The sequence below is a fragment of the Myripristis murdjan genome, chromosome 24 (genome assembly GCF_902150065.1).
Source record: "Myripristis murdjan chromosome 24, fMyrMur1.1, whole genome shotgun sequence".
NCBI lineage: Eukaryota > Metazoa > Chordata > Actinopteri > Holocentriformes > Holocentridae > Myripristis > Myripristis murdjan.
In genome coordinates, this window is record NC_044003.1 from 3,947,889 (window position 1) to 3,969,339 (window position 21,451).

The 21,451-nt window shown below is 43.0% G+C and overlaps 1 protein-coding gene across 1 annotated transcript in view; it reads right to left on the minus strand.

Moving 5' to 3' along the window:
* Positions 1–4,144: 4,144 nt before the first annotated feature.
* The window catches only part of LOC115355688 (collagen alpha-1(XIV) chain-like), a 29,984-nt gene continuing 12,677 nt past the window's right edge, over positions 4,145–21,451 (minus strand). The window contains exons 7-13 of the mRNA XM_030046538.1: positions 20,996–21,138; positions 18,144–18,273; positions 14,582–14,703; positions 13,126–13,255; positions 8,673–8,812; positions 5,510–5,642; positions 4,145–4,510 (exon numbers count right to left, since the gene is read on the minus strand). Coding sequence (XP_029902398.1) covers positions 4,509–4,510; positions 5,510–5,642; positions 8,673–8,812; positions 13,126–13,255; positions 14,582–14,703; positions 18,144–18,273; positions 20,996–21,138 — 800 coding nt within the window. The 3' untranslated portion in view covers positions 4,145–4,508. The remainder of the gene's footprint in view (positions 4,511–5,509; positions 5,643–8,672; positions 8,813–13,125; positions 13,256–14,581; positions 14,704–18,143; positions 18,274–20,995; positions 21,139–21,451) is intronic.

Sequence of the window (21,451 nt, forward strand, 5' to 3'; positions counted from 1 at the left end):
ACATTAATGTCAACCTGTGATGCTGCAAACACACACACACACACACACACACACACAGACACACAAAGCGCACTCTCCGCCAGGACAAACCACCGCCGCCAAAAGCCTCCAGGCTCCATCTCCATGCAAAAAATGGCAATGATAAAGAGAAGCGATAATTAAAATCACACTGCATCATTAACACAAAGCGACCAAGCCAAACCAAGCAAATGTAGAGAATCATTGAATTTGTCAAATATCTCTTATGAAACAGAAATACTTACCTAAAATGCAAACAAAAAAAAAATTGTCAGATATGCAACAAGAAAATTGTTTTGCAAATTTTGAGACACCACAATACTGTCTATAAGAAATTCAGTTTTTCTTAATTAAAAAAAAAAAACGCTACTCTTATTCTGTCTGATATTGATGGAGGGATATTCCAAGCAGAACAGTTCTCATCAGTTTTAGCTCTTGGACTTGGCAGCAGGGCCGTAACCAGGGTTTTGAAACTGGGGAGGTCCAAATCATGCAAGCGTGCAAAGTGCGCGAGCAAAAAAAAAAAAAAAAAAAAAAATTGAGAATTTATTTATGAATAAAACGCATAAATACTGTTTTAAATTATACATTCAGATCACATAATGTTGTAGACTGGATCTTTGATTAACCATTAACATAGCTTTGATGTGTGAACAGGCTCCAGCTATTTGTGCCAGTTGAAACACCTAACTAGCGATCAGTGACCACGTTTGTATTAGTCTGATTTATTAATAATAATTAGGTGTAGTCTGACTTATTTGAGAAAGGGAACAGCACAGCAATATTTCTATTAGGACCCAGGATGACAAAGCCAAATGTGACTTCACCGTTCTGCCAAAACGCCGCGTTAGCCCAGCAACGGGGCTAGTGAGCTAAGCTAAATGTACCCGGCCGTTTAGCCCCAATGCTGATAATGTGGTAGCTAGCTAGCTAGCTAGTAGCTAACATTACATTATAAAACGGGTGCTTCCCATCCTTAAATGTGATTGGCTGAGCCGCGTTCCATGCCGTTTTTTCTTGTGTGTTTATTTTATGGGCTATATGTAGGTTAACCGTTTAATAAAAGCAATAAGCCCCTTGAAGCCGTGAGTTACAGTGATTTTACAATGCCGGACTCCGCTGCGCTTCGTGCCTCAGAACGCCCCTCAGCCTTTGTAAAATCACTAACCCATGACTTCTCAGGGCTTATTGCTTTATTACACTTGCTAACGTGAGCTAATGTTACTGTTTTCTTTTAGTTTCAACAAAGCTACATCATGAAAGCTGCACGAATTCTGGCGAATATTTTCCTTCCTTCCCTCTCATTTAAGCGATTGAACTCTGAATGTCAGTGGAGGCTGCATGGAACAAGGCGACTGCATTGCACTGCATCATTTGACTGAGCTTGACACAGCAGGTGAGGCAGCAGCATGCGCGCTCCAGTTTCTCTTTCCCAAAACCAAACATGCCCAAACTACTGTGTTGTAGTAAGCTAGTGTAGTGACCTAATCGGCCGAATTTGAACTCCTGATTGTAGGCTGTTACGGTTTGTTAATATCGTTTGTGATTTTTTATGAATTAGATTTTCAAATAATTTTGTGAATTTATATTTCTATAAACATTCGGAGGAAATAATTGGGGAGGTCATGACCTCGTGACCTCATAACGCCGTCCGCACTGCTTGGCAGCACTTTGTGAGAAATTCAGTTTTCCTTAATTTAAAAAAAAAAAAAAAAAAAAAAAAAATCTACTTTTAGTCTGTCTGATATTGATGGAGGGATATTCCAAGCAGAAGAACAGTTCTCATCAGTTTAGCTCTTGGACTTTGCAGCACTTTGTGAGTTTTGTGTCCCATGACAAAAAAACAGTAAATACTATTGTATCGTAAAAGAATACTGGCGTTATTCCAAATAATACTGTGCATGAACAACTGAAGACAGCTGAAGACGTTCTCCTTTGTGTTCATGCAGTTTCACTCTGTTCTCCTAACAGCTTGGCCCCGGTCTCGTGAAAAGTTTGAAAAATGATGAAAAATGATGCCTCGCAAAGCAAATAGCAAGAAAGAGAAATGAGGATTAGGTGGAGTAGAGGAACAATTGGAAACAGAAAGTAGTTTGACATTGATCTAACACGGTGGAGAGTCGGGGTGTGCAGGTCTGAGCAGACACTCACTGTACGGACAGAAGTCCCGGTCCACCTGCAGGAGCTTCTCTGAGCTCCATCCTGAATCCAGAGGCATTAATATGGAGTTGGTCCCTTTGCAGCAGAACAGCTTCCACTCTTCTGGGAGGCTTTCTGCCAGATGCATACCTGTCAAGTGTCCCGTTTTGGCCAGGATTTTCCCGTATTTTACCCTCCTTTCCCGGCCCCCTCCCGTATTAGTATTTTCCCGTAAATTTCCCGTATTTAACCTGCATTTATTAAAAATAATAATAATACCCCGGGGCGAGCCGCCCATTCCCAGTCTGACCTCTGCCACCCACTACAGTAACCTACTGCATGTACTGTAGGTGGCAGTTGTTGCGAGGTTAGTGTGACATTGTCAGAGAAGAGTGACAATTGACCTCCGAAACTGTCAAGGTAAATAAAAATCCCATGTCTGATTAAAAGGACCAAAAACGTTTTTTTAGTTAAATGGAAGACATGATGAATGTATTTGAACTAATGATTTATAATGATCATTAGTTCATTAGATCATTAGGCCATGCCTGTGTATTTCAACGTGATGACGTGCATACCGGGGGCAATCGTGCTTGGGCACGTTTGGTGTGTGCAGGCCAGCTGGGGACTGGGGTTTTTGGTTTTAGCACGATATGGGCCAAACTTGACAATGATGGCTGAGGAAACTAATGTTTAATAAATTGTTACATGAATGAAGGCTGTACTTTGTCATTTAATCTTATTTCACCTGTTACCTGTTGTGTGTGTGACTTCACATGGGATTTTATAATAAATATATGACTATACTGCATTGTCTTTGCAAGAGTAGTGCATATCCCATGATGTCAATCATCTAGATTTCTAAATACATACACCTCCTGTCCGTTTAGAAAATAATTTGCTTCAGTTTACAACAGTATTGGTGTTTAATTGCAGAAAAAAGAAAAAAAAACCCGGCTATTGTGGAAAGGAAAGACATTATATCACTGACAATTTTTAAACACCCCTGGTACTCCTAAACTGTGGGATATTTCTCTCCATGCCTGGGCTTTTTTGACAATGTCACGGTATCCCTGCAGTCTACTGTCCCACAGCTCTGGACGCAGAGAGACAGCCACGACGATGCTCTCCTCCATTTTTCTTGTGCCTTTCTGCTAAAAACCGCCAATTTTTGCCGGTTCCACTATTCTCTCCTATTGGGCGCGCCGAGGTGACGTCACAGGGCGCAGTGCCCAAGTTGAAATTTTCCAACTTGGGCGCAGCGCCCTGACCCGCGGCAGCGCCCTGACCCGCGGCAGCGCCCTGACCCGCGGTACCGCGCTGTCCAGCGGCAGCTGCTCTGCGCTGCGCCCTCCTCGGCGCAGAGCAGAGCGCCGTGGCGCCCAGCAACCACATACACAATGAATGGCTATGCCGCCGAGGTCGGCGCTGAGCGCCCGCTATGTGAAAGCCCCTTAACAGGTGTGGCCCCGTTCTTTTGTCCATACAGTGCATCTATCTATCTATGAATATTTCTCTACATCCCCCCTGTTACACATGCGTTTAAAGGCCAATTACAACAACAAAGCAATAACTGTATAATATAAATTGGTTGTAGATAAAGATCAGCTGTGCTGCTGAGTCGCTGTCACGGCACCTGTTAGATTAAAAATGACTGAGAAGTCGGCAGAAGTATAACTATCAGTCCATGATTTTTTTTTTTTTTCCAGCGGATATTCTAGTTACATGATCGCTAGCAAAACAGTTTTGTGTTGCTATATGTGGTATTTATTCAGTTTGGAGAAATCGTGATGTCTACAAAACATGATAAGCCCAAGGACTGACAAGGACTAGTTAACATCAGATCTCTTGTATTTCCGCTGAAACGGAGAGAATACTAGCAAAAACGTTTATATTTTGAGAGCAAAATGACCACAGTATGAATACATTTTGATTATACATTTTATTTTGTTGGTAATAGTTGTGTAATCACATTATTACACAATGCTTAATGCTTAAGTGAAGGACATTATTGGGTGTTATAATGGTGAGAAATACAACAATAACACAATCACTGCACACAATGATTGTAATTAAATGGTAAAACAAACAAACAAACAGCAGTGCAGGACTAAAGTCGAGAAAATCTGAATGAAACTCCTTGGAAACAGGATGTCTCGTTTTGTAATAAAAGCCGTCATGTGTTGGCTGGACGGGACTCTCTTTACGTCACCGCTCCCCATCTCGTGACGTTTGCAGGTGAATAACGCTCGTTCTGCAGCGGCTCTCTGAATCCTCCTGTGTTTGAGGCCAAACTCCGGTCCGTGTCATCAGAAGAGGCGGCGGGGTGATCAGCCGCTCGGTGACTGAACCTCTGGACAGGAGCAGAAACAACACCGGGAGGTTAAAGCGCAACACCGCTCGTTTGGAGTATTTATGAATGAAAAAATAAAGACTGCTATTTTAAGAACGTGACCCCTGATTTGATAAACTGGTTGCATCCTTTATCTGCAAAATGTCTTGAGTGGACAGGATCTGCAGGATCAGATATTTGGCCTTTTGTAATGAAACCATTCACACGTCACTGTTAAGCTCTCAGACGCCCCTGAGAATATTGGTGAACATAAACGGCTCGGCTCCACCGGCAGAACCTGATTAAGAGTCTCGTGATGCTGTCAGGTGTAAAGTCTGGAGCTGCTCTATTGAAAATCAATGGAAGAGGGATTTTTTTAGATCGTCTCATTTAAACAGGGATATTAACATGTCAAATTTCTAACATGGAAATATGGAAATAACATAAAATTGTAAAACATATGCTATAATGTAAATAGAAATACACTCATTAATCCATTGAATTGACGTTGTGCTTGTCGTGTATGTGTGTGTGTGTGTGTGTGTGTGTGTGTTCCCTCAGAGGTTTGTGATGCTTCACAACATCATGATCAAACCTTCATCCTCTCTTTGATTTGTTTTAGATGTAAATACTGTATGTTGTTTTGACAGCCTTTAGGTCATTCAAGCTGATGCACAGAAATGTACTACAGGTATGAAGGATCACAAAGTGTGCCTCCATCGACACCGTCCTTGTCGTCCACATTACCATTCCCGCCAAAATCATGAACAAAACAATGAAAATGCCTCTCTTCTCAAATGACATACTGGGTCCATTCTTTAGCACTAGAAAGAGATGTTGAGCAAACAGAGTTATTTCAATTTGCTTGACATCTGTCTATATCAGTTATAACTAGGGATGAGCGAGTACACCACTATCTGTACCTGTATCTGTTCAACCATCTACATTATCTGTATCCATATCTGTATCTGTACTTGGAGTGGGCGGGGCTTAAACCGGAGGTGGGTGGCCGGCGCTTACATGTGCGCTGGCTTCCAATCAAGTCTTCGCTCTCGGACTCGTCCGGGTAGATGGCCGTCACAGTGACATCGTACAGGGTGTCGGGCTCCAAGTCCTCCAGAACATGGGTGGTTTCGTCCTCGTTCAGGATCGCCTGGTGGCAGACGGAGAGAGAAGAAGTAGGTCACTGTCTATGCTGCTACCATGACAGCAAAGGGAGAGTCAGCATGAAGAGGAAATAACACATGAATGACAGCATATGCAGTTTGGAGAACAGTCTTTGTCATAATTTTGATGATGTGCAGCCTCACTAGGAATGGCACCACTAATCAGGCCACTGCCAGCACTATGATCCATTGACCGAGGCCTGTTACCTGGTCTACCCAAGGAACAAATAGGTGAACACATGTTTGACCTATCAGGGTTTCCATCACAGAATCAATTTAAAGTGAAGAGTTCAGCAAAATTTGGGCAAAAGAAAAACTGGCATTTCCAGCGGGGTCCCTTGACCTCTGACCTCTGGCTGTGTGAATGAAAATGGGTTCTCTGGGCAGCCACGGCTCTCCCCTCTGCAGACATGCCCACCTTCTGCTAATCCCATGCAGTTTGGGCCACAAACCCTGCAGTCCAAATGTGTTCTTGTGGCCTGTTGTAAAATGGGGCCTAAACAGTCTGAAGCTGAGACTCTTGAGGATTCAATGAGCCACATTTGATTCACACAATAAACTGTACCATCAAATTGCAATACTTGTAGAGCTGCAATACTTAGCAATCACAATACATATACAATTGGTACCCAAGTATCATGACAGTATCGAATAGAAGGATAAGCATATCCTCCCAGCCCTAGAGATTATACATATTTTTTCCACACAAGGGAAAAATGGCTATCAAGATGGTACTAATTAAATTAATTAATTCTCACAGATTATCTTCAAAATCTGCCGTTGTTGCCATGTGTTTACACAGGAATACACGAAATTGCGTCTTTTTCTTCTTTGTTTGTTGTTTGTTGCTCTTTGCCACCAATTTTCATTTAGTGCCCATGCCTGAAATGTGAGATACTGCAACAGAGGTTTGCGTGACGTTCCAGACTGTCGGCTTCATGTTTTACCACATAAGAATGTGAGGAATGATTTTTGGAGATCCAAAAACAGCAACGACTTCGGTGCAAAACAGGTTTTACTTCAAATGGCAAAAATCCAGCTGTTGATACTTTCAGCCTCCATTGTTCAACCAAGAAAGTTTCACCTTGACCCTAACTGGGTATCATCAGATGGTACTCAGTTTACAATCTCCTTAGGAAACAAAGTCTAGAGCAAACAACTGGGTTTGGATTTCATTCATGGATTTTTGTGCTGAGAGAGCGGTGGGTGTTGGTTCAGCAATGAAAAAAGTGAGCGTAAAAAATAATCTACGAGGGCCAGGGAACAACAAGAATTAAACAAAGGTGGCACTATTGTTGCATGGATGGAATTGGATGTTTTTACTTAAGTTTTGGCGTACGCAATAACAATAACAAGTTTTTCTAAGAATGGTACAACTTTAAGGGATCTGTGAAAACTGCAGGGCACAACATACACAAGAAACGTTTTACAACCACAGCTTCCTCAGAGTTTTACGTCTTACCTAACGTATAATGATATTCATACAATATGGCTCTTTGTTTCATTTTTGCATTTAAACAATGCTCACTTGATTTCATTTTTTAACCCTTTACTGTATCGACCCGCCTTGATAGAGGCATAAAGGCCAGAAAAGTGGGTGCAGCTCAAATCTGTGGATCAACTCAGAAGTTTAGAGTCAAGGAAAGTGAATGTGAAACGTTTTCCTTCGACTCAGCAGCATCGAGAGCTAACTCTGCTGCTGATGTGCCCTTAAGCAAAGCCCTTCACCTGACCTCACGCGGTGTGGCTTATCTCTTTGAACCGTCTTCCTCTGTTTGACTCAGGCTTTTCTTGCCAGCTGCTGAATGATGACTCGACTTTTCCTATCTATTCTTTCTTTTTTTTTCTTCACCTGGTCCAGTTTGCTTCATTTTCTTCCCAGCGCTGCAAACACTGGAAGGCATCACACCTGTGTGCACTTTGTAATGCCTCGCAAACTTCTACAAATTCATTAATTGGATTTTGCAGCGTTTACAGAGCTCCAGCAGCTCCTACGTTAACGCATTTAATTTCACATTTGGAAAGATGTGCACATCATTTACTGTTTGTTTTGGTTTTGAATGGGACTCAGTTTGCTCTGGTCTCAGTCTTGATTTGGTCACGATCCTGTTTTGGACTCTGTATCTGGTTTTAGAAGTGAATGGATTAAAGTTACAGTCTGGATCATAGGAGATTTAAATGGAGGTTGGAAAATTATTTATAATTGGAAAGTTTGGCTTGGTCACAACATACTAATGTGCTCATCTCCTGGGTACTCATTCTTTTATGCATTATTCGCCTTATATAATTTCATATTTTATTCCATCTCTTGATGTGAATGCCAATGTATGTACTTTGGTAATCCATATGTGATCGCCTTAGTGAACAGATGTAGTTGTGTTATGCAGCATCAACACAATATTTCAGTTACCGTATTTCACCAATTAATCGCCCAGCCGCAAATAGCCGCCGGGTTCTTATAATCGCCTAGGGTCTGCACCCATTTTGTGTATTAAACACCCACCCGAATAACCGCCGGGGCGATTATTTGCATTATATGTAGGTAACCCAAAATAAGGCTATTCACCTTATTTTTGCAGAAGTAAACAGTTAGCTGCAGACTAACAGTGCGGCACTTCCGTTTTCTGTCAAAATAAGAGCGCCAGCTAACGTTAGAACAAAAGGGTGTACCGTAATCTTAAATCAACCGACTGAAAATATATTGGACAGCAGCTGTCATCACGATAATGTCCTGGTGCAAACATAAATAAAGGCCTGCAGCGAATAGCCGCTTAGTTCTTTTAAACGCCCGAGGTCCAAGTCAATTTTGCATATTAAACGCCCGGGCAATTAATTGGTGAAATACGGTATTTGACTTCAACTAATGGGGGTCAAACAAGGTGTTCTTCTGTTTAGCTGCATGAATACCATGAAGCTGGAAGTTGCTGAAAAAGGGCGTACGTTTCACAGTTGATATTTCCCTTGATAAATAAAGAAAAAAACAACAAATCGTTCATCTCTGGGTCTTGTCAACCTACATATTGGAAGATTTGCTCGCCGTTTTTGGTCCAGCCGATGCGGTAGAGGGCAACGTCCCAGGCGCCGTGCTCCCACGTGGCTCTGAAGGAGGTCTGGGTCACCTCAGAGAACTGCAGGTTCTTGGGGGCAGGAACAACACCTGCTCACATGTGCACAAATAAAAAGGGGTGGGGGTGGGGGGATTAGAAGGAAGTCCTGAGAGATGAGATGAGGCAACACCATGTGAGAAGTGTTTACTGTAGCTACAAGTGCATTTCATTGCTCTGTGCAGGCCAATGTACTGGTAATGTGTGTATGCTGGTGTGCATGTGTGTGTGTGTGTGCGTGCAAGAGTGTATGGGTCTGTACATTTAACATTAAGGGCTCTAGTTTCCTGGCACAGCGCAGGGAGGCACAGTGAGGCGAACCCCCCGCAAAGCTAGTTTCGAGGAGCGCAACCCAAGGCACGCTCAGTTTGGTAGTTTGGCAGACCGAGGTGCGCTGAGATGGGAGTGGCGTTGCAGCAGGGGGAGGTGTTGACAGATTCAACTTGGCCTAGTGACAGTTTTGTGGCAAAAGGCTTCACCGAGGTGCGCTCAAAGTTCGCCATCTGAAGCCAGGTCTACTTTCAGCACAAGGCGGTGTAGCGGAAGTTTGGCTGACCGGCGCATAGTGCGCACACGTCACCAAAACCTCACAATCAGCACAAACGGTGCCAATCTCCTTTGATCTGACATCAGATGTGACGGGACAGTCAATATGGAGATAAATGTATGTGCTGATTGAGATAGTAGCATTGAATAGTGGTTTTTGTCAGTATTTATTGCATTGTTAATGTCTGACATTCTGGACACCTGTTTGTGAGGTTTTGGTGATGTGTGCGCGCCGGTCAGCTAAACTTCCACTACACCGGCTCCGCTCCGCCTGAGACAGTAGACCTCAATGTCAATTGTGTAAACTTTCATTACACCTTCGCACAGAGCATTTTAAAGGTGAGGACAGGGGCTCATTTGATTGGTTTAAAGTGAATCGGCTGTGTCAAACCCACTCCACACCTTCTCTCCTCCCCTCAGGGATGGCTCCCTTCTCTCTCACTCTCTCTCTCTCTTTCTCTCTCTCTCACACACACACAGATGTATTGGTCCATAGCATGGGCTATGCTCAATTATGTCAATTAGAGTAATGAGCGACGCCAAGAGGATCGAAAGCCGTCACAGCCGTTTCAAACCCCGTTTCCCAGTAGTTCAGTTGATTGGAACAACAAGCTGAGCCAAAAGGATTTAAGGTTCCAGTCAGGCCTGCAGCGTTTGTCCTGTCCTGTCTCACGTCTTCAGTCCAGGATTTGTCCAACCTCGGGCCATGACTGGGACTTTTCCTCACCTACTTTATAATCTTGCAGGATGTGCTTCTCCTCACCTTCCCTGCTTTTTCATCTTCTACACACCACGTCAAACACTTTAGGGAATTAGATTTCTGTGTAGTTTGCACTGGTCTGCAAACTTTCTATAAACTGGATCATCTAATGATGTTTCATTGATTGTCTCCACAGCACCACACAGAATTAAGAGGGATTTCACCTGTAGAAACTGATCAAGTGCCCTGATAAGTCAAAATCTGATGCACTGATGGATGTTGAAGAGCTCCTGGAGATCGATCTGAATCTCTGTGAATCCTTTTCCAATCATTTTCTTTCTATCTTGAATCTGGAGAGAGGTGTAAACTGTTTATTGCCCATTTCTGGTCTTGAACAGCCTTCACTTCCTCGGCTCTTGGCTTTGACTTTGGTCTCAACTACCTTCCGACCTGATCTCAAGTAAAACTCAACTGGATGGTTCAACCATCACTTTTCCTCTGTGATTCTTTCTTGGTTCCCTGATGCAGAATTAATCTTCCCACACATGATGTTTAAGTTTGCCTCAGAATGACAAATAATGTGCCATTTATTAGTTTGTGAGGTCATCCTTCTGGTGTCGACAGGGTTGAGTTTTTGATGCTTTGTGTCACGCCACTTCCCAGTTTCACACACATGATGGACGAGTTGCTCTCCTCACAGAAAACCAACACAAAACGGAAAGTTTCCCTGGCTTTATTTCCAACAGGAAGTCAAGAAACTGCTCTTATTAATTTCTTATCCATCTCTTCAGACTTGTTGCCACCATGTGCCTATTTTTACTGAGCTCCACGCCCTCCTGCAACGCAAACACCTCCTGGCTGCACCTGATTGAACCAACACTTCACTAGAGGGCCGTCCTCTCCCAGATTTCAAACTGGACCAACATGGCGGCTCTTTTGGAAACTTTCTTTGATATTCTGAATATAGTGTGCCGAAATGTGTTTCTGAAAACATCTGAGGCAAGAAAATAAAGCCTGCAGCTGCTGAATCAGCTTCATTTCAGATGGACGACTGAACGTTTCTCAGGAGTTTCTAGAGGTGGCAAATCAGAGCCAGACGCCTGTAATTTGCATAAAGCAGCCTAGACCTCAACTTTTTGCAGATGAGGAGACGGCACAATGATGCTCAGTCTCTTGAAATGCAACACTACCAGAATGCATTGCACAGCTGTCTACATAGACAATGAATGGAAAACATGGAAATGACTGATCCTGTGGACATGAACCAATCGGGATTTGAACCAAGCAAGGACGTTTGGTATAGTTCGCGCAGAGTTGACACCAGGAAAGCACCTGGCCCAGATGGCATTCCCGGGTGTGTACTCAAGGCCTGCACGGACCAGTTAGCAGAGGTATTCACCATCATCTTCAACCTCTCGCTCCAACAGTCCGTGGTTACTACCTGCTTTAAATCAGCCACCATCATTCCTATACCAAAGAGGAACAGTGAGGGACAGTGAGGGACAGTGAGGAACAGTGAGGATAGTCGTTCAGGCAGTAAACTGCCTGAACAACTATCACCCAGTTGCTCTCACTCCCATCATCACTAAATGTTTTGAGAGACTTCCTCCCTCCCTCCCTTCCTCCCCTCTATCAAGTGTGCCATCCCTGCTGACCTTGACCAACATCAGTTTGCATACCGAGCAAACAGGTCGACAGAGGATGCTGTCATAACAGCACTCCACACAGCCCTCACTCACCTGGACCAGAGTAACACCTACGTGAGGATGCTGTCCGTGGACTTCAGCTCAGCATTTAATACAATCATCCCCCAAAAACTGGTAACGAAACTGAGCAACTTGGGGTTAGGCAGTTCACTGTGCACATGGATATTGGACGTCCTCAGGAACAGACCTCAGAGCGTCAGGATGGGAGATCACACCTCCTCCACAATCATCCTGAACACTGGAACACCACAGGGGTGTGTCCTCAGCCCACTCCTCTTCCCCCTCTTCACCCACAACTGCTCTCCCATCCACCCCACAAACACCATCGTCAAGTTTGCTGCCAAAAAGGCTGTGCTCCCCACCTTCTCCATTAAAGGAGAAGAGGTTGAGAGGGGGGAGAGGTTCAAGTTCCTTGAAGTTCACATATCAGCCGACCTCACCTGGTCTGTCCACACCTTGTATCAGGTGAGAAAGGCCCACCAGTGTCTTTACTTCCTCAGGAAGCTAAAGCAGGCTCATCTCCCCCCACTCCCTGCTGATTAACTTCTACATGGCGTCCAATGAGGATGTTTACATGCACACCATATTCCTGTATTATTCGGAATATTCCTTTTGCGCATGAGTCATGTAAACACACACCGAATCCAATTAAGGTCATAATCTGGTTGGAGAGAATTCCAAATAAGACCCCTGGCATATGCCTGTTCCAACCGGAATATCATGCCATGTAAACACCTTAATCGGAAAATGCCGTCCTCCTCCTCCAGAGGAGCCACTGAAAAGAACTGGGTGAACGTATAGCAGCGACAGAGTGATGATCGGGCTGCATAGTTTTGTCCGAACCCGACCCGAGATGGGAGCGTAGTAACCGAGCCTGACCCGAACCCGACAGGCATTCTTTCTTGTGTTCAAACATGATCCGAGATTTTGCTTGTCTAAGGTTGCATTTACCACGTGAAAAAGCCTCGATGTTGCCTTCAGTGTCATCACGAAACTCGTCAAGTTGCCCAAAACAGACAGAAGGTCCATCCTTTTTCACTAAAATAACGCCAACGTGACTGAACCCGACTAAACTTGAACATAATTTACTAATTTGTTTATATTCTTTATTCCTACAGTGTGTTATAATTTGTGTCTTTTAAATGCAATATTGTGGATACTCCCATAATTTCATCGTGCAATACGTGTACAAATGACAATAAAGGCTATAACTATTACTATTACTACTTTCAAAATTTTTTGTCCAAGCCCGGGCCTGTCAGGACCTGACCCACCGTGGATACCCGGATCAGGTATCCACACTCTGATCAGTGACGAGAAAATACTTTGATGAACAAAAAATGAAACAAATAAAATGAGAATTCCCAGTGGGGTTTTTTTGTTTGTTTTGTTTTGTTTTGTTTTTTGCCCAAACCTGTGATTGCCTGTCCAGCCATCACAGTCCCGGGTCCCTCGGTATAGACGGGCGTGATGGTCACGTCGTACTCGGTCTGGGAGATGAGTCTGGACAAGGAGAGGGTGGTGACTTCTCCGTTCACCTCAACCTGCCGAATTCAAAGAAGGGATTAAGGATAAACAACACAGTGGGATTATGGAAAACATTTCCCTTATGGAGTAAGACATGAACATGTATCCAATTACAGAAAAATTTGTATTTTAGCAAATTTTACGACTTTTATGGACAATCTACAAACCTTCCAATAGAACAGTGCTCATCACTGGTTACTCATTTCGCTGCCAAACTGAAGGTGAGGCAGCGACAGGATGAAGGCCAAAACCTTAACAACCACCTTAGCAGCTGGGATTTGGGCTAATATGCAAAATTTGTGATTTTTTTTTTTTTTTTGTGATTTTGATTGATTTTTCCATTTCAGCGGACAGTTTACTGAAGTGAGCAAGGAAGAAGGAGAAACCTGCACTCGGCGAGCATAAATCCACCACGTGGGCTCCCTCTCCAGAGACAAGAGGCTTTCAGAGGTAATCCTGAGGAGAGGCGTTTGAGTCCGAGCCTGTTGTTCATCAGGCCTTTCTAGAAACTTCTCAATGAATCAATCAATCAAACTTTATTTATATAGCGTCAAATCACAACAGAAGTTATCTCATGACGCTTTACAGGTAGAGCAGGTAAAGACCACGCTCTACAAATTATAATAGAAAAAAAAAAAAAAAGAAGAAACCCAACAGATTCCCTCCAGACCACCCACCAGACTCAGGTTGGGCGGTCAAGGAAAGTTGACCGCCCACCCTTCTCGCAGGTGTCCACCAACGACACCTTGGGCTGCAGACTGTTTGTGCCACACTAACATCCAAGTGAGAAATTATGAGGACGGAGTGGTGCTCCTATGATCCCGTCCGGCTGGAGCCAGCTCGTCCCTGCCAGCAGACGTCTTTTCCCATAAGGCCCGGCCAAGCAGGCAGAGGTCCTGTTCCACCGAGAGGCCGGCTGTAACTCTTGAATTAGTCTTCGCTTGTCACTTTCCCAGAACTAAGATATCAGCGAGACTGCTGACAAAACTTTACCCTTATAAAGTTCAGGGGGCGCCTTTCGTCAGCTTTGATTGTTTTTAAAAAAGTCTACTCATCTCCTCCGTCCCTTCAAAAGCCTTTTTGTTTTTGTCTGAGAGACTCGGCACCTTAATGAAGACCAGCTGATTCACCAAACAAAGCGGCGGGCTGCCACGCAAAACGCGACAAGGATTCACCGTCATTTATTTTGGCCGGCTCATAACCATGCGAGGATGATTTTGACCGGAAGGCAGCTGGAATTTGCTACCACTGTGCGCTACCAAATCCATTCTTTCTTTTTTTCTCTCTTTCTCCTTTAAGTCATCCTGCAATCGACCGGAAAGCAGTCAGTAAACAGATTTTACCTGTTTTCCATCCCCGTCCTCTGGAGTGTAGCCGATGATGTACTTGAGGACGTCTCCAGGCGCAGCGTCCCAGTTGAGGTTCATGGTGCTGTGGGTCACATTGGTGATTCTCAGGTCTCCAGCTGGACGGACAGGCATAGAGGGAGAGACGGGCAAAGACAAGAGATTTTCAACAAAGTGTGGGGGGAAAAGCATGTGAAGTTTACTGACTTAAAAAGATTTAAAGAATTTAAATAAATGCTGCTGGCATGGTTGCAACAAAACTCGAATCAATGAAAAACAGATGGTCGTTTGTTTTTTAAGATGAGACATCTACCCTGTGTGAAATCTAATGCACATACAGTACAGGCCAAAAGTTTGGACACACCTTCTCATTCAATGTGTTTTCTTTATTTTCATGACTATTTACATTGTAGATTCTCACTGAAGGAATCAAAACTATGAATGAACACATGTGGAGTTATGTACTTAACAAAAAAAGGTGAAATAACTGAAAACATGTTTTATATTCTAGTTTCTTCAAAATAGCCACCCTTTGCTCTGATTACTGCTTTGCACACTCTTGGCAAAAGCAGCTGTCTGAATGAATTGAATCTGAATTCACTAACTGGTCGGCTGATTAATCGTGTCAATATATGGAATTTTGAGGTAACCGGCATCTGATATCTGCGCTCTCGAGACTGATAAACAGAAAAACACGGCTGCCTGATCAGTGGAAGTTTATGGAATAATTTGTCTTTTCATGTAAGAGCTTAAAGTCCACCTCTTCTTTTTGGCTTCCATCACAGCTGCAGCTGGACAACTGTGCTGCTGCTCTTCCATTTATCTGTTAGGATTTATTTTTTACTTTTATTTATAGTTTGAATGTGTTTTTGGTTGTTTTTGCCATCTACTGCTTAGCCTGTACAGCCCTCTGGTTTAATAAGAGCTCTGCAGACGATCCAGATTTTTTCACCTCAACATTTCAATCAATGTCGTTGATGTTACGTTGACCTGTCAACAGCGGGGGACGGGTGCAGCGGAGCGCCAACCGGGGGTAAAGAGGCTGTAGTGAAGCCCTGACCGGGTGGGGTGGGGGGGTGGGGGGGAAGCTGTAGTGAACCGCCAACTGGGGGGTGAGAGGGGTCTGCTATCGGCACCTTTTTTTCCCTTCGACTTTCGACGGACACTGGCGACACGTCGACGTCAATTAATGATGTCGACCAGTCGACCTTTATGTTAATACTAGGGTTGGGAATCTCTGGCATGAGGCCGATTCGATACATATCTAGATACACGGGTTACGATTCGATTCAAAAACAATATATTATTTTATTTAATACAGAACGATTCGATACAGTTTAAGAACGATACGATTCGATACGGTTTAAGAACGATACGATTCGATACAGTGTAAACACAATCACCAAATGGTGGACCGCGGTCCGGGCACCAGTTCTGTCCGGACCCGTGACAACAAGAGAGCACTGTTTACTTCAGATCTTTTGTAGCACAGAGGAAATATGCTTCTCAAACACTCAGTATTTAGTGATAGTGTATGTTTATGAGTTGTAAACATAATAAATTATCTTGAAGGAGTAGATGTTTACCAGTAAGTTTGACTCCAATAATTTAACAATATGTTAAATTATTTAACAATATGTTAAATTATTATTTGTTTTAAAAATTTTAATTACTTATCAAACAGACCAACTACCAATGAATGAGCAGGAGTATGCCTGTGATAACATAGATTGAATATGAAAAATAAGCCAAAGTGATACCTCTTCTCTGAATAGACGAGCTAAGACAGTGTGCTGCTGTTAGCCAGGGAAAATAGATCGGAGTGGCAACTCTTTGCTTTGTTACACAATCTATGTCAGCGCGCTGCTGTAGCTGGAAAGTTTCTCTGCCTTTTGGACTGGTACGGTGCAGGTGCAGTTGTTGTAATTTTTTCTTGGTGGTGCAGGTGCAGGTGAAACGACTGGAGGGGTTGTGCCACCCAGATTTGATCTCACAGGGCGCCAACCAGCTCCGCGCTGCGCCCTTCTCTGCGCAGACCGGTGCACCCTCGCGTCCCGCAATCACATACACAATGAATGGCTGTGGTGGCCGAGGTCTGCGCTGAGCATGCGCTATGTGAAAGCCCCTTAACGTTACGGACCATGCGTGAGAGTCCCTTTCGTGAGCTCTTGCGTTGTTTAGAAATTAAAACTGTAAAGCCTCAGGCAACCGATTCATATGCTGTGTCTCAAATCGCGCACTTCCGTTAGTGCACTGTCTGTAAGTACACTTAGCTGACAGTACACTTACCGGCACAGTGCGCGAATTTTGACAGAGAAGGGTGTCTCAATTGCCGCACTTCCCGTTGTGCACTTACCGGAAATGACGATCGCCACAGTCGGCATCAGGCGAGCCCCGCGGCACCGGCCGCTCACCTGTCAGATCCGGCAGACCCGACCGGGTGGGCGCGGTACCAGCTGGAGCCACGGCCGGCCCGCCTGATATCGACCGGAGCCTCGGCTGGTCTGTCTAATGTCGACCGGAGCCGCGGCCGGCTTTGGTTTTCGGTGGTAAAGTTATCCAGAAGTAGACGTGTACACATCCTATCTTCAAAATAAAAGCATCACCACTGCTTCTAATGTATTAGGTTTTTATTTTTGTAAACAACCGGAAGTGACTGTACTTTGCACAATCGCTAGCTTGAGAGTTATCCGAAAACGTCGAAGCGATTTTCAAAACAGACGTTATTTGGACAAACTGACCACATATTTGGAATCTACGTAGTTACTTTCTCGCCTGAAAAAAAATTAAAACTTAATAAAGTGACATATTAACAGTCGTAAAACGAAAAGTCAACTCAGCTTTTTTAGCTAGCTCCTTCCGGTCAGTGGTGCTGTGAGGGTGATAAGTGTCCATCGTTCCACACTCAATTTTTTGACCGTTTTGAGTGTACATCCGGGCATTTACAGTGCACTTAATTTTGTGAGTATTTTGTTAATATTTCCAGTGTGAACGCACTTATGCACTCAAAATACTAAGTGTAAGTGCAGAAGTGCGCGATTTGAGACACAGCAATAGTCTCGCAATATCCGATCCACAACTCTACAATCGATTCATCTAAGGATTCTTGGCTGATTCGTATTGATTGAGGAGTCTGCTACCGACACAGCCGTATCTCTCGCCTGTAAAATCGGTTATCCGGTCGTATCGGTTTTTCGTTCCCAACCCTAGTTAATACCCTACTGCAGACAGAGTTTATCAGTTTGGGAGAGGAATGAGGTGGATGAGAGAGCATGTTTACAGATTTGTGAAGGTTTTACTGGTTGAAATTTTAATTTACAGCCACTCATGCAGGATGACGTCACTGTTTACGATGTTTTCCAGGAAGCAGAGGTCATGTGAGGTCGCCTCATGTGGACTGTGAGATTACAGAGGCGACGTTGGTCTGCAGGTGTGAATAAATAACCTGCTCTTACAGTTTGCAGAGCCTCAGTTTTTGTTGTGAGCGTTTCAAACATCAGGAGTGACGTCCACTCAGGAGAAAACTACATGTTTCACTGAAGAATTTGAGTGGACTCACATGTGATCTCGGTGCCCGTCAGCGGCGGGCTGCTGTTCTCGCCCACCACAGCGAACACGTTGACCACGTACTGCGTCAGAGGCTTCAGGTTGTCCAGCACCACGGTGTTCACCGTCCCGTTCACCAGCACCTGCAGACAGGAAGACACGCTTAGCCGGCTGATGGACCTGAGCAGGAGGAGGCAAGCTCCACACTGCAAAAAAATTTAAAAAAATCTAATCCTAATAAGTCATTTAGTTCCATCTTCAGAGCTAAAATTTTTTTTTTCTTAAAGCAAGTGAAACAAGAGTTGGAAACAAGAGTAAATTCCCTGACTCTCTCTCTCTATATATGTATATATATATACATATAGATATATACATATATAGATATAGAGATATAGATATATAGATATAGATATAGATAGATATATAGATAGATAGATATGAAGCCACCTTGCTTTAGCCTCAGTTGAACCCCTGAGAAATCTACCTCCCTCTCTCCATCACGGGTTTCGGTTTTAGGATCTGCTCTTAAAGGCAATTGCACCTGGCACACTAATTGGTTTAACTGGCGTAACGCCGAAACCACGCCTATGCATAATATAACGGGTAGCGCAAGTGTTTTAGGGATAACGGCAGGTGCGCAAGTTAGCAACTTTTGCGGGGGAACGCCTCTTACGCAATGCTAAATCCTCAAATAACGGGTTTAGGGACTCTGTTGCAAGATAGGGCCCTGAGTGTTATTTGTTACAGTTTGACCCGGGGCTGATTGGAGCCACAAGAAAAGAATAAGCAAACAAGAAACTAAATAGATTTTCAGCTTTCGATCTCCAAGTTTTTGTCGAGTATCCACAGATGGTAAGAGTACATTTTCTAAGCCAGGCTGCATACTGGGACGGCCTGACTCAAGAAAAAACAAACAAAAAAAACTAAAAAACAACACAGAAACAGACTAAATGAGGAAAGTGTCCAAGTGATCCAGTCACCTTTTTACTATCTGAGTTTGCAGTGGACTCTTGGATAAACAGGCCACAGAAAGTTCCCAGTGAATATACGAGTCCTCGGGGCGGCAGATGAACCAATCGCTGGGCGAGTTCCTCGTATCGAAACCAGGTGTAAGCCGAGAGCCGGCCAGCGCGGCAACACCGAGCGCAGGAGAGGGACATTACATCTCCTCCTCAAAATCACAGCCGACCTGCAGCTGACCATGTTCCCCTCAGTGGACACAGACATACTGATCCAGTCCTGTCAGCATGCCAGTAACATGAAATAAAATAAAATAAATAAAGAAATGCTTTTTGCCATGTCTTGTCAGAATGCCAATAAAATAAGAAAATAAGAAATACTTTCTGCAATATCTTTTCGGGATGGAAATAAAATAAAACAAAATAAAATCACATAATAAAATAAGACATATATTTCGCCATGTCTTGTCAGGATGCCAATAAAATAAATAAAAACAAAAAATAGAATAAAATAAAATATGAAATACTTTTTGCCATGTCTTGTCAGGATGCCAGTAAAATAAAATAAAATAAAATAAAATAAAATAAAATAAAATAAAATAGGAAACACTTTTTGGCATGTTTTGTCAGGATGCCAAAAATAAAATAAAATAAAATAACATAACATAAAATAAAATGAGAAATCCATTTTGCCATGTTATGTCAGGGTGCCAAAGATAAAAATAAAAATAAACAAAAATATCATTGATGTTGACCCTGAGCCTCCTTGGTAATCGGTGCCACAGTCTGCTGCGGTTCCTTCATGGTTGATTGGAAACTGATAATGAAAGTGAATGAGACGTGGTCGCTCACATGACTGACATGTTGATGCTTTCAAGCCGCAGCACTGAACATCATCCCGCCCCTCTGCTCCGTATGATTTGTTGTGAATGGACAGAAAATGTGTGTATTCACTGCAGAAACGTCCAGTCTCACAAGTTTCATGTCATCTGCTATTGTTTTCTTAAAAAAAGTGACAGCCTGTGCCAGCGGCTGAGATCATCTCCCTGCTTTCCAGAATTTTCTGGAATCAAGTGTCATTGTCATGATCCTCGAGGCTGCTCTGCCTTTTTCTGCCTTGTTGTTTCAACAGATTTATTCCTGTTCTGAGGAGAAAATTACTGAAGCAACTGCACTGGAAACAAGAGGGATTACATCACCCTATTGGCAGATTTTTTTTTTTTCAACTTGTTTTGAGAAAAACAAGATTGTAGATTGTTGAAAAAAAAAAAAAAATATATATATATATATATATATATATACATGTTTGTGTAGATTGTATATATATATGTGTGTGTGTGTGTGTGTGTGTGTGCGTGCGTGCGTGTGTATATATATATATATATATAATATCTATATCTACATATAAATATAGATACACACACACACACACACACACACACATATATATATCTACATCTATATACTGTATCTATAGATATAGATATATAGATATATAGATATATTGATATATAGATAAATATGTGTGTGGGTCTGGGTGTGTGTTTGTGTGGATTGTAAACAAGTGGGATTATGTCATCCCATTGGTGTTTTTTTTTTTTTTTTTTCATTTGTTTAAAAAAAATAAAATGAATTAAATAAATTAAGAAATACTTTTGCCACATCTTGTCAGGATGGAAATAAAATAAAATAAAATAAAATAAAATAAAATAACAAATACTTTTTGCCATGTCTTGTAAGGATGCTAATAACACAAAACAAAACAAAATAAAATAAAATAAAATAAAATAAATAAAATAAAATAAAATAACAAATACTTTTTGCCATGTCTTGTAAGGATGCTAATAAAACAAAATAAAATAAGATAAGAAATAGTCTCAGGGTCCCAGGTAAAGGGTCAGCTCACCTGCAGGGTGGGTCCTCCGGCTGCTATCATGTACGTGACGCGGAACTTCTCCACGGGGCCGCCGGGCGCCGTCCAGTTGACGCTGAAGGAGTGGTGGGTCAGATCTGAGGTCACCAGGTCAGTGGGCGCCTCCAGTTCGCCACCTGAATCAGAGTGAGCGAGAGCGGAGCGTGAACCCTGGTGAACCCTGCCGCCACAAATCTGCCGTGTTAGCGGTCCTGATGGGGGGCCGCTCCATATTTCAGCTCCCTGACAAAGGCCTTCTTTAGAAAATATTTTTCCCCGGCCATGCTGTAACTCACCATCGTGCTTCCTCTTAAAACTAATTTACAGACAAAAAGGCCTTCCAGTGTGAAAGTTTCCATTAGAGGCTTGGATCTGTTTTCCCAACATCTTTCAATGGTCTGAATTAATCAATATTGTCAGGCAGAAATGTGTCATATTCAAGATAATATC